General features: G+C 41.5%; 1 protein-coding gene across 2 annotated transcripts in view; it reads right to left on the bottom strand.

The window, feature by feature from the left end:
• Window positions 1-17661, bottom strand: part of traf4a (tnf receptor-associated factor 4a) — a 39731-nt gene continuing 22070 nt past the window's right edge. The window contains exons 2-7 of one of the 2 annotated variants that reach the window (XM_023287636.3): window positions 12228-12279; window positions 7921-8025; window positions 7715-7828; window positions 5710-5871; window positions 4140-4295; window positions 1-2852 (exon numbers count right to left, since the gene is read on the bottom strand). In XM_023287636.3, coding sequence (XP_023143404.1) covers window positions 2220-2852; window positions 4140-4295; window positions 5710-5871; window positions 7715-7828; window positions 7921-8025; window positions 12228-12279 — 1222 coding nt within the window. In that variant the 3' untranslated portion in view covers window positions 1-2219. Of the gene's footprint in view, window positions 2853-4139; window positions 4296-5709; window positions 5872-7666; window positions 7829-7920; window positions 8026-12227; window positions 12280-17661 lie in introns of both variants that reach the window. The other variant, XM_023287634.3, reaches the window with a different exon arrangement.

Here is a 17661-nt window from a genome sequence, read left to right as displayed (position 1 = left end):
TATAATATATGGTATTTTATTTCAGTTAGGAAATTGACAAGCACTCATCAATCAACATATTAAAACATTTGCACCGCCTGTGCAAAGTCACATGACGGCTCCTTTAAAATAAATACTTTTAAGAGGAAATAATACAGACAGAATATGTGAGGCTCAAACCACACAGACAGATCATCCAAATGTCCAAGAGACGAAAGGGTCTGAAAATTCCCAAAGTCAACCCCGACTCTCCAACGAAAAGGGTTTTTGTATAAAACAGCTAAGTATTTTTAAAAATACAGAATCTTACAAAAAAAATTTTTTTTTTAATCTTCTCGCTTCTTTAAATCACTGTAAAATATCAGCTGGTATTATGACAGGAAATCAGGAGCTTTTCCATGTAGAATAATAAAAAGACAGAATGTGCTTCTGCATTTTTACATTAGTATTCACATACATCATGAGCATCTTGGTTCGTCCTCTGGTGGAGACGGGTGTAGCGCTGGGCTGCTCCTCATCGTCACTTTGTGTGTCCAGCTGAAGACAGACACCGGTGACCATGGTAACAAGTCAGTCCCGAGACACCCATATATGTGTCTTTAGACCATCTTTTCAAACGTGCGCCCTCCATCCAGGCCCAGGCTACGCAACACACTTCACAGCCAAGTGTTCATTGTCTTTATAGGTTAGATTACCGACAGCGTTCACATTTTCTGTATAGAAAAACAAAACTTAAAAAAAATATTCTTATGACAATTTGTCAAACTTTCAAATGGTCTAAAAAAAAGAGAGACAAAACAGCCATTAACAGGAGAGGATTTCAAGAATACAGGTTACAGTACAAAAAAATGTGATCCAGGTGGTAGAACATGAAGCATGCATGTGTTTCTGTTGCCCTGCTCTCCCCTAAAACCCTAATGCGAAGACATACTGTTATAAAAAGGCCACATGGCTTTTCCTTCACTATTAAATGCACGTTTACTCTGTCAACTGGCCTCTTTGTCTGCTCTGCTCATCCAAAGACCAACAAAAGGTGCTTTCTTTATCTTATTGGTGGACTCCACAGTAGACATGAAGCCTCCTAGGGTCACTATGAAGTGTGTTTGGTACATCAGTGGCTCCTGAAGCTAATGTACGACTGTTAACCCACTGACAAACAGTTTCTGTGATGGGAAGAAGACACAGATTTGTAACTTTAATGTTAGCAGGTGAGAAACTTTCCTTTAAAATGCAGCCCTGGTTTAGCATGACTGTTTTTGTGTGGTTTTAAAAGCCAGAAAGTTGTACTGGGGCTGACATATCTTTCTGATTCATTTAAAGCTACAGCTGGTAGCTAGTTAGCTTAGCATTAGGACTCTAAAACAAATGAAACAGCTAGCCTGGCTCTGTTTGAAGGTTTTTGTATAGATTGAACCAATAACTCATATGACTGTTTATTAGCTTCTCCAGCTGCTGATAGGTAGATTCTGCAACCTTTATGCTAAGTTAAGCTAACCAGCTGTTGACTATAGTTTCATATTTGGTAAAACGACACCAGAGTGGTTGATTCTCCCACCAAAAATCAATCTATTCCATTAAAACATGAAAATGACCAATATCTGAGCTGCTAGTTTCTCACCTGAAAACACAGATTTGTTTGCTTTTGTGTACACTAACCTCAGGTGCAGTTCTTGTTTCAGGGATTGGTATACTGGATGAGCATGGAAACAAAAGGCAGTTGGGCTTGAGCTTGAGTCTGCTGAGCTCCCTCTTCTTTAGATCATCCCAGATAAAGCAGGACATCTCCAAACAGCTTCTCGCCTTCTTTCTCTACTCTAAGTGCAGCGGCTTAGTGAAGCCCATCACCCTTATTTTTATATCTTCTCCATAATCTTCAACATCTGTACTGCGGAAACAACAAAATTATAACTTAAGATAAACTCTCTAGGCACTGTTTGATTTCAAAGGCTTTTTGTTGTAGTCTGTGATAAAAGGTCAACAAACAGATAGAAAAAAATAATAAAAAGAAACACCAGAGAGTGATGGTTCTGCAGACCAAACACTTTCTCCTCTGTGATGCATCAAGGTCCTCCGAGTCGGCTCGCACAGCCAAACAGACTCACTTCAAGCTCCGTGGTGGAGAGGCTGTAAGGGCACAAAGTATCTAAAGGGTAAGTGTGTAGAAGTATTCAAGGTTAAGTCTTCAGTTCCAGTCTTTAACCCATCTGTCTCCTTCATAAACACAACGCAAAGGCTGGATCTTAAGCCATTATCTTCTGGGGAATCTCTATAGAAGCCTTGATGAAGATGCAGTTGTCTCGGATGTAGTTCCTCTTCTTGATCTCCTCGTGTGAGATGAACTTGGGGTAGCCGAAGCCCAGGGTGCTCTCGTCCAGCGAGTTGCGGCTGCTGCAGGGCTTCTGGAAGTTCTTCCAGTTGGGGTCAGGGTTGAAGGTCTCCGTGATGTGCTGCGGTTTGGAAAGCGACGGGTCGCTCTGGTCTAGGATGGAGAAGGTCACCTTGTAGGAGAAGGGCCACTCCAGCAGGTTGTCGTACTCTCCGGGCAGCACTCGGATGTAGACGGACAGGTGGGAACCTTCGCCGCTGCCGTTACCGTTCAGGAAGGCCGACACTTGCAGCTTGTAGCCGTAGCGGTGAGTGTAGAAGGGCGGGCTGAAGAACTCGTGGTTGCTTCGCAGTTTGGCTTCCTGGAGCTTGCGGGAGTAGTCGTTGAGCTTCCAGATGAGGACGCCGTCGTGGCTGACCGACAGCTCCTCCATCTCCCTCCGCAGCTCCAGGATCTCCTGCCGTTGGCGACCCACCAGGTTACACATCATAGTCAGGTGGGATTTAGTGGTGTCTTCCAGGTGACGACCGATGGCCAGTTTGGGGCACTGAAGGGAGCAGCAGAGATAAATTATGCACAGTGAGTAAGGACAAGGATCTCTTATACATACAGATTTGCGATATAAAGTAATGCAAAGATACAAATTGAATATTTCACAAAACTTTCTGGACTTGGATTTATACACTTTTACATCTATATTGCTTCATTTTTGTGTTAAACTTTTTTGGACTACCATTTTTACTTAATTTAGCTGCCGACAAAATATAAACAACTTAGATTAATCAAACAAAAAAATTGTGATTTGTATTTGAAATCATCTTTAAACAAAGAAACTGCAGAAACGGTAAGTCCTGACAGTTTTGGATGTGTTGGATTCCTCTGTTTAAAATTTGTAAGGTCTTATTATGTGAAGTGCTACAAGGTGGCACATGTTGTGATTTGATGCATGATACTAAATTTGAATTGAAATGAATGCAAAAGTTGTGAAACTGAGAATTCTAACTGAAATAGAAATTAAGGAATGTATTACACCAAACTGAGATTTCTTTAACAGTTGAATAGAATGAAAAATGGTTGCGATTAATGTGAAGTTGTTGTGTTGATGATTAAAAAAAAAAAAAAAAAAAAAAAGCAAAACCACAGAAAAAATTTGGCCGTATAGCATCATTTTAAAGCATGGAGGTTTTACATGCAGTGAAAAATGAAAATAAAGCTGTTCTGAAAGATCTATGAAAAAAAGGGAAACCCGCATGTTGGAAATAATTCTGGAAAGTCCTCTGCCATATTCCAGCTTCTCAGGTTTGTTTTGAACAAGTGACACATAAAACTGTCTACATATTAGTGTTTTGAGCTCATACACTCACCCTAGTCAATAATAAAATAAGAAACACTGAACGTGATGAATGCGTGGACACCTGGACTGTAAAAATTAATCATCACTGTGCTGTTGTGGAAACATGTTTTTGCTTTCCATCAGGCCATCTGTAAATATTACACATCAAGCTTTTCAGACGCTCTGTAGGTCTGAAAGCTGAGCCGACAGACAGCACAGAGTTTGAAGCTCATCTGTTGCTCTTCCTCGAGCGAGTCCGCATTTCCACAAATTGATGCGAGCTTTAAAAATAGACAGAAATGTGCTGTGGGAATGTAGATGTGTTGCTCTCATTAAAATAGGCCCTACAGACACAGAACTGTACGCTGAAAAGACGGAATTCACAAGTTTGGACAGAGTGACCAAGGACAAGGAGACGATGTGATTAAATAAATAAACCACAAAGACTGAGTTAACAGGAAAACAAATCTTTTCAGGTTAAATAACGCAGGTCAGTCATACCCTGTGTTTGCAGCCGGCGTCTTTGAAAGGGCAGAGAACGAGGGCGCTGCCACAGTTGTCCTTCACGTGGTTGGCCAGGTCCTCTCGGGCGATGTTGGGCGTGCCGCACTGGTTTGGGCACTGGACAGGGAAGCGAGGGCAGTGGTACTGGTGGTTCTGTGGAGGACGGCATGAGTGATAAGAGCACAGACCAAACAGCAGGGATGCAAATTAATGGTCGTACCGAGAAAAACGTCCTTGAAAGCTCAAAAAACTACATACAGGTTTAAAAAAAATGAGGCTGCAGAAATAGACCAGAAAAACAGAAGACAAATAATCATGTGTCCTGAAGCCAGAGAAAATAAGCCAGTTTTAGTTATTATTCCCACTCAAATGGAAGGGTTTGTTGCTCTTTTTCTCATATTATATTAAACTGAAAATCTGTGGGTTGTTGACCCCTGGCTGAACAAATGTGGCTATTTGAAGAGGAGTCTGGAAACTGGATGAGCATTTTTATCCATATTTGAGGTTTCACAAACCAGACTGATCAATTGTTGAATGAATTATTAGTTGAATCTATGAAATGTCAAAAAATGTGCATTTAAATGTACTATTTTGTCAAACAGCCAGTCTAAAGCCCCAAATAAACAGGGAAAGCAGAACACCTTCATACTTGAGGACTTGAAAGCAGGAATTCTTTCGTATTTTTGCTTTAAATCATTATTGAATTATTAAAATAGCTGCTTTACAATGACCTAGATTTGGACAAAATGTGCAAAAATGGCTCCTGCCTGAATAAAACCAGCTACACAGTGCATATTAAGAGTCAAAAAGAATCCTCACACAAGGAGTGACTGAAAGAGTAGCTCTGCAGCTGTTGTTTGTGCTGCGACCAAGGTTGGGTTATTACATCTTGATTCAAACTATGGGGGAGGGGAAAGTGACACTGGCTGCTCAGCCTCTGGCCAGATGTGTGCAGCAGCAGGTGCCTTCACATTAAAAGCCCAGACAGCAAAACACTAGATGACTCTCACCTCACACACACATGTGCCTATGTTCAGCAGCTCAGCACCGACTCATCAACAACTACCACTGTTTTTGCACTACAATATTTGCACTACGTGGTGGCCCCCACCACCTGCTGCTACTGGTCACTTTATTCACTTAGTCACTTTTTTGTTGTACAGTGTACTTAGATGTTAGTTTTTATTATAGTAGATGTTAGCTTTTATTATAGTATTTACTTTATCTTTATCTTTATTTTTATCTTTATTTTTATCTCTACTATTTGTTAAATGTTTAATGTAGCAGCATTGCACTGAGTCAAATTCCTCGTTTGTGAACCTCATGAACAATGGCAATAAAACTCATTCTGATTCTGATTCTGAGCAGCTCAGTCTCACATTCAGCTGCCACAAGACAGAGACGCCATGAATGGAAACAACCTACAGCTATGGCAGGTTTTGTTTGCTGAGGCTTGAAACTCTGGAGGACGAACATCAGGCTCGTCATCACGCTAATTATAATGGAGCCGTTTCACTAATAAGAAGGAATTCTGGCAGAAAATGAGAAATTCTGATTATAAACTGACCTGGATTGTGTCGAAGACGAACTCCTTGCCGCAGTACTTGCAGGGCTGCGTGCGTTTGGGACATTCGGCCATGCTGTGCTGGGACAGCAGCCGGCGCATCATCCTCGCTCCACACTTGTTCTCACAGTAAACGCTCTCCTGAGGACACACACCCTGGTGGTTCTGGTGTGGACAAGAAAACACAAGTTTATAGTTTAGAGCAGGAATATCAAGTCAGACCATTTTAATTAAAAGATTGATGCTGCTTTTCCTCAAGCAGGGTTTTGCTTGAGGAAAAGCAGAATATATACAGAAGGAAAGAACACATCTGCACCTTAAGGCCCATTTAGTAGCTGTTCATTAGCTACTAGAGGGTCTTTAGGTGATGCTATTCTGTCAACTCCTGCTCAAATATCTCATAATGAGATGTTTACTGATTATATGTAAAAGTGTCTAGCACAAGATGTTAAACCTTTAGAGTCAAGTGTCAACATTTATAGTTTTATTTACCTAATAATCATCAACTAGTTTGCTATTTCGAAGGCCTAAATGACTTTTCACAACTTAAATTTAATCTAGGTTTGAATAAATTTTGATTGGACCTGAAAGAGTTAATCCTCTGTTTGATAATTTTACTCTGTCTTTGGGTAACTGTGCTATTCATTGTAAAGACAGAGTCCAGAATCTTGGTATACTCTTTGATAAAACTCTTTTGCTCCAATTCCATATTAAAGAGGAACCTTTTTTCACCTCAGAAACATCTCCATGATCAGACCGATTCTGTCATTTCAGGATGCTGAGGTCCTAATTCATGCGTTTGTTTCCTCATGGCTGGATTACTGCAATGTCCTTTTATCAGGTCTGCCAAAGAAGAGTTTTCATGGTCCACAGATGGTCCAGAAGGCAGCAGCTCGTGTTCTGACCAGAGCGAGTAAATATGATCATATCACTCCAGTGCTGGCCTCTCTGCATCGGCTAACTGTTCAGGTTAGAGCAGACTTTAAGGTGCTGCTACTAACCTGTAAAACTGTAAATGGAATTGTCCCATTGTACCTATCCAGTCTGCTGAACCCGTATGTCCCCACTCGGGTTCTCCGTTCCCAGGGGACTGGACTTCTGAATATCCTAAAGGTCTGTAAAAAGACAGTTGGGAAATGGTCTTTTTCATTCTGGGCACCAAAATTATGGAATAGTCTGCCTGCTGAAATCAGGCAGGCATCGTCCATTAATGTATTTAAAACTAAGCTGAAGACCCACTTGTTTTCTTTTACATATGAATCTTAAATTGTTTGTTTTACTGATGTCTCTTTTGTTGTTTTGTTTTTATTGTTTTTATCTGTTTTGACTGTTTTATCTGTTTTTACTTTTTATTGTTTTTATTTCTGTGTACAGCACTTTGACTGAAAGCGCTTTATAAGTAAATTTTATTATTATTATTATTATTATTATTATTATTATTATTATTATTATTATTATTATTATTATTATTATTATTATTATTAATAAGAATAAATGTACAGTTAGAGTGCTGTGAAGTTAAACTGAGCCACACGCACAAACTAAGCAGCCCAAATCCAGTTTCTTGCAAACAGAGTTCTTACAAATGAATGGAGACAAACATACAGTGAAAAGGTGGACTAATACTGTTAGTGGGTGCAGAGGGGAGAGTAAACAGAGGAGGGGCAGCCTGGCAGGAATGACAGAGGTGTTAGTGAGGAGCCTGAGGGACCTTCAGCTCGCTCACTGACCAAAACACTTTTAGTATGAAAGACGCAGTCAAAGGTTCTTTCTTTCTACCAGCACACGCGCCATTTTAAACACACTCTCTGACACGCGTGTGCATTAGTTTTTCCTGCACCTTTTCTCTCAAAGGCGCCTTTCACATAACCATGGAAATCATGAGTCGTCACACTGGTTTGTTCACGTCAAGCTCCCGCTGCGCTGGAGCAGGAAAAAGGAACGGGTTTGGTGTGTTTACCTCGTAGGCTTCACCGGTGAACTCGCTGCCACAAAACTCACACTTCACCTTGCGCTTGGGGCAGTCGTGCTGCAGGTGGTCGGGCAAGTCGCGGCGCGTCAGCTTGACGGAGCAGCGATTGGGGCAGGGGATCACGTTGAAGGCGCAGGTGGAGAAGTGGCCCTGAGGGAGAAGAGACAAATGTCAGACCGCTGAGCCAGGTGAGGGGGTGAGAGGGGGGAGGCGGCAAGTAGGAGATACAACAAGCTTCTCACCTGCAGCTGCTTCATCTGGCCGGTCCAGCGGCAGCCCTCCTCGCTGTGGATGCAGCGGATGGGCAGCGCCAGGATCTGCTGCTCCAGCTCTGGGTCTGGGTAGATCTGAAGGAGAAGCAGGAGCAGGTCAGGGAGACTGGAACACACACCCCTCATCCAGCTAAATTATCTCAATCTGAAAACATCTGTCCCAGTTATCTTTTTGAGAAGCTCAAGTCTTTTAAAACTGCATTAGATTATCTGAAAAGGAATAAAGCCCAAAACATTCTCCTTTAACACCCTTGAGACCGAATAACAGGGTCATCTGTAGCTGTCAGCATTTGCAAACTAGTTTAATATGCTTCACTGCTAAACCAGCCCTACTGGGGAATTGTACTACATAAATACTCTACTAAATAAAGAAATGTTTAAGGGATCAGCTTAGCGATGTTTGTCATTTTTCTTACTATCACCAAGATCAAAACCAAAATTGTCAGTGTGCAGCCAGAGCTGAATTTAGCTTATTCCAGCACTAAAAACTTTTATTTTTGCAACTGTTTCAACACTAATAAAGCTACTGAATGACACATTTCTTTGTTAAAAGAAACATGGTTACTGTAGTTATTTTAAATCAGTCCTACATCCACTGTCCTGCTGCTGTGAATACCAACTAATCCGTAGCCAAAGATAGTCCCCAACAAATGCACTAATTATTTCTATTTGAGCAACATTTGTTAAAAACTACAGAGTCCACCTGTTGTAGGAAATGAATTAGTTTTTAGAAGAGTGAAATCCTACATTTGTGAGCCGTTTTAAAACATTTAACTGCTCAGTAGGAACTAAAGAGCCACAGACAGCAGGAAAGCTGGATGGACTTCCAAAGAGAATTTAATAAAGTTTTTCGGCACAAGCTCATTAATTTCCATTTTGCTGGCTCTTTAGGGAGTTAGTCAAAAATATCTGAATGTCAGTATTTACACAGCAAGTTTTAATCCCTAATAGTGACCCTTCTTCCCCAAAGGCAGTCAGTTTAATGTTCAGACACCCAGCATCACTGCATGATGCCTGATGCTAAAAATAGTGCTTAGTGTAGATTTATTTGAATAGTTGTACATAAAAAACATAAAAATGCCATGTAAATAAGTCAATTGCTTCTTTAAAATTATGTTGTAGTTGTTTCCAGCTGCACTGAGCTGAAACCAACATGGAAAGAAACGCAAATAAGCATATTTTCCAAAAGGGTAAATGTTCAGTGACAGGAAAAAGCCATCATGAAACCGCAGCACAGTGAGTCCAGTCTGCCACTACAGTGATTATGAGTAAGTTTATGGGTTTATGGGACCTTTGAGAGAGACAGAGGCAGAGAGACGTGGAGCAGAGGAAAAGATTTATTTATCCTCGGTCACTGAGCGATAAGGATGAGTCAGTTTTCTGCCCAAACACCCCAAATCCTTCCCTATAGTACACTGTCCGAGGATTTACAGCTCTGCTCTGCATCTCCATCCCCCACGCTGTCACATGAGCAGAGCACTGGTCAAACAAGAAAAGGCACTTCCTCAAAATGTCACAACAGCCCTCGAAACAAATAACTGCACAGAAACACGGGAGCCATCATCTGTAATAAAACTCTTCTGCTTATCTCGCTCAGTGTTCGTTAGACAGAAGCACCGTCAGACTAAATTAATGCATGTATGTTAAATACGCTGTACTGGTGTGAAGAAAAGTGCTGCTCTCCACTTACACAGGAGCAGCAGATGGTATTTCGTTGCCATAATCACATTCTCTGAGGAGAAACAAAGAAGAAAAAATCCTCTAAAGCAAACTAAAAACTCTTTCATTGTTCCAGTCTTGGAATCTGCAGGGCGACGGCAATAATGACCTTTTAATAACCGAGTCCCAGGCAGATCAGTGGGGTTAAGCTCTTTGGAGCTCCAACTTGGGGGTTTATTCTGTCTGCTGCAGCAGTTGTTGGCCTCACACTACTGCTACAGCAGCGGCAGTACTATCCTGCAATGACTGCAACACTGTTCTGTGTGAGCAAGGCTGTGTTTGTGCGTGTTTTTTTCGAAGGACACTGTGCTGCGAGCATTACGATAACCCTGACAGGAGACCACCAGGATGGGGTAATTTGCAGGCGACTGGGAGCCTTGGTAAATAACAACGTCTGACAGGTGTGCCATGAGCACATCCTTCCCATGGGGAGTCCCTGCTATTACAGGCGCCTTCATCGCTTTCAGCACAGCATGCAGACCTGCACTGCTGCAGCTCTGGGTTAACCCCTGAACATACACCTTTCCCCCTTTCCTTTTCCTTTAAGTAGCTTTAATGTTATTAAAATCGTCTTATTCCTCGCTGTCATCAGCTCGCTCCAGTGCTTCATTAAACCTATATGATGATTACACAAACGTTTATAGAACGTCACTGTTTGTTTAAACAAGGTCTCCATAATGACTGACCCCGCAGCAGGCCACTGCTTGTTATGTTTTAATGACTAATGCAGGCCAAAGCTAACAAACTGCGTGGAAAAAATACATATATGTGCCTGCAATTGAGGCCAAAAGTTGCACAGAAAAGAAGATGATCCTTTCTTGTCTGTTATCCTTCTGTTGCAGTTTCTGGCTTTGCACTGAGGGATCACGTGCACAGCGACATCCTCTGACTCTGAATACAGTTAGTCATTATCTCCCTCCCTGCCCCCCTCCCCTGAGCACAATCTGATTAACTGCATTTAGAGTTCAGCTGAAATTTCTTTCTTCTTCTGCACAGGCAGAGATTTATTTAGGGAAAAAACACAGTGGCTTTAACAATTTATCCACTGTAATGAAATGAAATGCAACCTCTGACTTTGGGTTAAGGCAAGGATTACTGCCTTTATGTTTTCCAGAAATCCACTGCTTTTGTTTTTCCTGACAATTTGCATCTTATAACTGAACTGTATCCAGATCAAATGCAGCCGCTTAGCTCTGCTTTGCATTTTTTCCTGGTTGGACTGATGCACCCATATTTATGTAGCTTTGCAGGACCTGCATGTTCACTATTTTTCTTTCATTTCTGCCAGATATTAAAAAAATGTCAACATTACATTTTGTGTTATGTTTTTAAACCATTCAGGTTTTTTTTTTTTTTTTTGATGCTCCTCGTTGGTTTGCTGCTTTTTTTCTGTTATACCTTTTCAATGTTTTAGTTTTCCAATTATTTTAGCATTTTTAACCTGGCTATGACCAAATACCTTCCAATCAGTCTGTACTTTGTGTTCAGCACTAATTAGTAATTGTTAGCATGCTATGATGCAAAAAAAGATAGTGTGTATAAAAGCAGCCCACTAACATGCTAAATTGGGATAGACACAACATGGCAAACACTACCTAATTCTTCATTTAGCTCAGACTAAAATGGTTAACATCACACCTGCTAAACGGAAGCGTAGTATATTGCTATAATAACCAGGTTAGCATGCTACTGTTTGGCTCTAAATTAGCCAATTTTAGCATGCTAACATGCTCAGTTAAGGTGGGGAGATTGTGTAAACATGAACTAATTAGCATTTAGCTCAGAGAAAAGCCTCACAGAGCTGCTGGTATGACTGTAGACTCTGAGTCCTTTTAAAGTGTACTAGGTTGTAAAGCTAACATTAGCATTAACTGGTAACATCACCATATTATCCTGTCACAGAGAGCAGGACAGCATGATTGGGGCTTTGCACTAAATGAGCTAAGAGTAAATATTACCTGCTAGCAAGAACTAGCTTGTTAGCACTGTCAATGGAAAAAGAAGAAAAACGAGGTTAAAATTGGCTGAGACTAAATGTGAGATAACTGAATTCACCACTTCATCAAAATAAGTACCTTTATTTTTATTACTTGACTATTCATTAAATGTTCACTTTTTTAAATAGTACAAAAGAACAGTGTCTGGGATTTCATAATACAATCATGTGATGCATGATGATAATTAAATTAAGAAACATCTCTGCAACTTTTGCACAATTGCAATTATTGTCACATCTCCTTGCGTCTTAATGATGGAGCACTGATACTGATGAGACTATTCATTTATATATTTGTACAGTTTGCTGTTTACCACCAGCTTTCCTTCCTACTTTGGCTGCAACAGCTGTTTTGTTTTAAGCCTGTATCATAATTCCACCAGTGGTCATCTGTTGTCAACAGTGACGCTTTTATGTGAACGCGCTCATAGCTACGTTTGGAAACCCTGCATATAACCAACTTTGTGTGACTGCTTAGCATGACTGCCTTTGTTAGCTTTAGTGAGTTTGATTACAGGGCTCAGGTGTGGATGAAAATGTGCCGTCAGAGTGTTAGTCGTACCTTGGCATAGTCTAACGGCAGCTGATCCTCTGGACACTTGAAGACTCCCTCACTGCAACAAAACAGAAGAACACATTTGTTGTTACTGCAATCACTCAGATTAAAAGATGACTGCGGACAAAACAAGTTCAGAAACATCTCCACAAGGACAGTTAGTCATTTTAAAATCACGTCGAGAGAGATTACTGACTCTGACCCCTAGCCAAAGCTAAAAAGCTCTTCTTTGACAGCAGCACTGCACTGCTTTGACTTTTACTTTGTCTGTTCAAACGCACTCTCAATCTGAGAAGTTCTTTGACTCATCACACTGGATGACGTACAAACACACTCACATGCACAATGAAGTCTGATCTGTGAGCCGCTGACTTTAAAGACACTGACTCTTCTATCTTCTCCCCTCAGAGGATATGTCTGCACAGATTTATACTACCACAGAAGACAAAGCTACAAATTGGAGCTGAGTTCGTTTATTTGTAATACATAAACAGATAATTGTGGGCTCCACTTTTTAGCTCTTTTTGCTATTTCTCCTGCAGCATATAGTGGATCATTTTGTGCCCTTGTGTCACAGCCTAAATAACAAGATGCTTGTTTCAACAGGCATCTGTTTGTGTCTGAATAAACCAGAGAAAACACCGCCTTTATGCTCGAGGCTCTTCCTCGGGTTAAAAACAGACGATCGCTGATCTGCTGGTGCAACAGCGAGACAAGTTTTTTGCTCCTTTCCTCACTTTTCTCCAAACCCCAAACAAGACTTGAACTCGTTTTACTACAGGCCGCCCAGTGTCGTTTTTGTGGCGCCACAGAGGAGCACTCTCCAACTCGTTTTAGGGCTAAATGAGCGAGTGCCACGGCTCGTTAGGGCAGCCCTCTCCCTGAGTCCCAACCCTGATGTCATCATGAAATATTCACACTTGTAAATAATGGAGGCAGCAGCCATGAGGGGTGAGCTGCTACACAGCATCGAGACTCTTAGCTGTATGGCAAACACATCTAGACATACAAAGGTTACTTAAAAAAAACACAGTAAAGGCAGTCGGTGGCTGATCCTGAGATGTTGATGGTGTTCCAGGTTGTCTGGAGCCTCACGGCTGTTTCTGCATCACATGTGCTCTACTGACAGGAAAGAATGACATTTAAAGATGACACCTTAGGATTTTGGGAACCTGTGATAGGCAACGATAATTTATGCATATAACTACAGAAAAAAAGATGCACAGCAGTGTGTTTTGTGCAAAAGTCAGAAGCCCTAAAGCTCCAACTGACCTCGCGTGCAGAGGTTTCTCCTCACTCTGGCCATGCCTAAATCATGCTTAAACTAATTAAGGGACAACAGTGTGCAAACAGTAAGTGTATGTTGTTTGCTGCTTTAATTTACTTGGCAGTGTCACCTGACTGTGGCTCCTAGAGGCGTTCAGGGACATGTGACAGGACGGGACAGCATGTGCACTTCAGCCCGTCTACCCAGCTGCTGTGAAACCAGAGCGAGCTGAGGGGGGGTGGGAGCAGAGGTTAGGCCTGACAGGGAGGCAGCGCTGATGAAAGGCGGGACGAAGGAGAAGGAGGAGGAGGAGGGAGGTTAATGCATGACGAGACAGCAGTAATTCTCCTCCATTAGGGTCACTGTGTCAGCAGGGAGCTGGAGACCAATTAACAAGCCACAACGGGCTGTAAAAGAGGGTCAGTCGATTAGAGGCTGGGGGAACCCAGTCAGCATCTCGTGTGTAGTGTGAAATCATTTACAGTGCTCATCGCCATCACCAAGGAATCGGTACAGAGAGCGCTGCCTGTCCCACAACCGTAGAGGAGATGGGAAGCGACAGGCCTCTGCTCTGGACAGGGCTGAGGCAGGCAGGGGACCGCCAGGGGCCTCGTCCAGCTCGGGCCCCGATCTGACACACAGGGAGGCAGACAGGCGAAAAGAGCCGAGTCACAGACTGTCAGGATGATTCATCCTCCGGTCGCAGAGAAGCTCCCACAGCCACACATTCATGTGTTCAGGCCCACTAGTGATAATACCACGCGACTCTCTCGGTCGCTTTCGACTTGAGCTCGCTGCCGCTTTGTGACAGCACATTAGCGGTGAAAGGTAACACCGCTCGGGTTCAAATCCATCCATCCCCCCTGCCTGACAATTTATCTGACCAGTGAGGACTTACTAGAAGAGACAAAATATAACAAATAGGGCTGCGAGAACATTACTGATTAATCTATTGCTAGGGTGTTTTAGTTAACTGCTTAGTCTAAATAAAATGTCAAAAAATAACAAAAACGTGATTACAGATTCCAGGATGCCAGTCAAAAACATCAATGTTAGAAATTACATTTTACAGTCAAACAAAAGCTGTATAAAGTCACATTGAGAAGGTGGGTCCAGGAAATGTCTGTTATTTTTAACCACAGAAATGGGATGCCTGCTAAATCTAAACGGTCATGGAGGTGCTGGTGTAGCTGACATTTTTGTTTTTGATGAAACGATTGATTGATTTATTGATTGAACACGGCTATCAATTTATGCCACTGTTGTTGACTAATTCCATGATGATTATTTTGATGATTAGTTTGCTGTCCCCAGATGTGTGGATTTGCTCATTCATATGACTAAAACAGCTGTTTTGGGGATTTGAGGATTGAATCAGATGAAAAAACTAATCTGAAGACGGAATACAGTGGAAAATTGTGAGCTTTTTCACCACCTTCTGACATTTTGAATTACAACTGCAACTAAACATGTGCGAAACATTCCAACATCAAACTTTTAATGGAGGAAATGATGCCTCGTCCAACAAATACACAGAGCCTCAATGCTGGCCATTGAAATATAAAAGCAGAACATTTCTTGGAGCGCCACAATGGTAGTGAATCTGAAGCTGTTTCATTGTTGATTAATCTGTTAGTTGTCTGGTCAACAATAATGGTAGAAAATTGTGAAAAATGTCAATCAGTGTTTACCAAAGTCCACAATGACATCCTCAGATATAGTTTTGTCCACAATAAGAGATATTCAGTTTAATGTCATAAAGGATTAAATTAGAAAATATTCAAATTTAGGAAGCTGGAATCTCAGAATTTTGTTGTTTTTCTTCTTTAACAATTTGCAGACCAATTAATAAATTATCTAAATAGTTTGCGATACATTCAGCTCAGTTTTTCCTCTATTTTATACACTACTAATAATTGTAAAAATGATCGGTAAATCGGTATGTGTTCTTTTTAGCTACTATAAGATAAATAATAATCTCAGGCAAAGCCTAAAGTCATTTCTGTTCATCCTGCCTGTGGGAACTGGCGCCTCACAAACCTCTTTAAAAACAAGTTCACTAGGAGTGTTTGTGAGTAACAGCTCTCTGACCACAGTTCACAGGCGAGTCAGTGAACATCCAGGGTGAGATGCAGATAAACAGTGCTTCTGTGTCGTGGTGGGATGTCACAGGGGAGCAGCTTAAGACTGGAGCGCATACAGTATAATACAATCACCTCATTAAAATTTCATCGCCTCCTTCTGTCCGTTCGGCTGCTCCACTGCAGAGATGATGATCGCGCTCAAATTTACTGCCAGACAACATCATCACAATGTGTCTGAAAGCACATTCGCCCCTCTACAGGTGACACCCAGTCAGACTCACCACTAAACCCCTCTCCCCTCTAATTGCCCTCTCTCTTCCATGTCCTCAAATCTTCTTTTCAGGGGCAGATTAAACAGCCGTCCATTCATCCAGCTGATACCACGAGGACGGCCGTCACAACATGCTTCGTCACTCCTGACAGGCAGACGGTGAGAAGTAGAAATCCCTCAGGTTTAATCTGACCGTGCAGAGCGGAGGGGTGTTTTTCAGACGACAGCGACCAGCCTGCAGGCCACACAGGGAGGACACATCGGTGATAGTCGGCCTCTCAAACCAGGACCACAGAGTAACCTTGAAACCTGCTCTGTGTAGACTAACGGAGAGACTCCTAAACAAACCTCCATGTGTTTGCCGTTGTGGCGGGCAAGGCTGTGGAGACACTAAACAAACTAAATCAAAAGCACGAGAGCTTCGGAGAGCACAAGTCTGTGGCACATTAACACTCCAAACAGACCTGTGTCATTGACTCAGATACCATCGAGGAGCCTCCGCTGAACTCCCCACTTATCTCCCGCTGGAGCTCACTGCCAGCTTTCATGTTCATCCTCGTGCTAAAGCCTTTTGTCTTTTCAAGTTATAGCCAGCATTAACTTTTATATACACAAACAAAACCTTAAATTCCAGCAGCGCCCTCAGTGCAGGCTTTAGGTCTCCCAGCTGAAACCCAAACTCTCCATTTCCTTCCAGGAAGCTTGGAGAAAACAGGACTTTTGTTTTATCTCAGATACAGTTACTGTAATCCTCCAAATCCAACTGGTTTTGGGTTTATGTGTGTAAGAAGTCAGGACTTCCTTTGTCTGAGCCTCCTGTTTTGAACAATAATGAGTGTAGATTTCATAGAGACGGCATACAGTTTCACCGCTATTCTTACATGTAACATTGGTTGTGTGGCTGTTGAAGATGCGATTTTTTTAAAAATGTTTTTTTTTTACTTGTCAGCTGAATTGATTAATCATAGAGTAACTGATTTTCTGTGGTTTACATTATAGGTTTAAGTTGAATATTTTTAAGTTTTGAATAATTGCATTGGACAAAAAAAAGAGAGTTACCTTGACCCGTAGACACATTTTCACCACAACTGACAGGAATTTTTACTGTTTTCAAACAGCTGCACATAAAATCAATCTATGACTTTCTAGTTCATCATTACTTAAGTTTTACAGATTTCCCAGTCAAAAGCATTCCACTTTAGATGTTTCATTTTTGTTTAACATAAGCTGTGACTGTCAGGTCAAGTGAAGTCAAGTTGTCATTATTAATATAACACATTTAAAGCATGAGCACAAATGTACAAAGTGGTGCTTGTTTTGTCCAAACCCTCCAAAAATAATAAGTTTACAATGATATAAAACACAGAAAAGCATCACTGTTATTTATATGGTACATTAAACAGCCATTGAGCTAAAGTGCTTTCCAAGAGAACAGTAACATTGGCTTTCCTTAGCAAGTTTAAATATTAAGGTTAAGAGCCTGTATTATCATACCTCATACAGAATAACTGGACAAACATTTGAGCAGCTGGGTTGACTTTCAGCCACAGTACTGGATCTGGCTCTAAATTAGCCATGTTAGCATGCTAACTGTGGTCAACATTATATCTTATAAATATCAACATACTGGTATTGTCATTGTGAGCATAACATACGAGTGGTGTGGCTCTAAATAAGCTAATGATAGCTTGCCAACATACACACTAAGCTGGTAAACATCACCTGCTAGCTAAACATAAGCCTGTTAGCATAATCACCATTAGAATGATAGCAAGTCACTGTTAGCATTTAGCTTAAAGTAAACCCTCACAGAGCATT

This window comes from Amphiprion ocellaris, chromosome 7, assembly GCF_022539595.1.
Source record: "Amphiprion ocellaris isolate individual 3 ecotype Okinawa chromosome 7, ASM2253959v1, whole genome shotgun sequence".
Taxonomy (NCBI): Eukaryota; Metazoa; Chordata; class Actinopteri; family Pomacentridae; genus Amphiprion; species Amphiprion ocellaris.
Note: the sequence above shows the minus strand (reverse complement) of the source record. Positions and strands in the feature narration are given on the sequence as shown.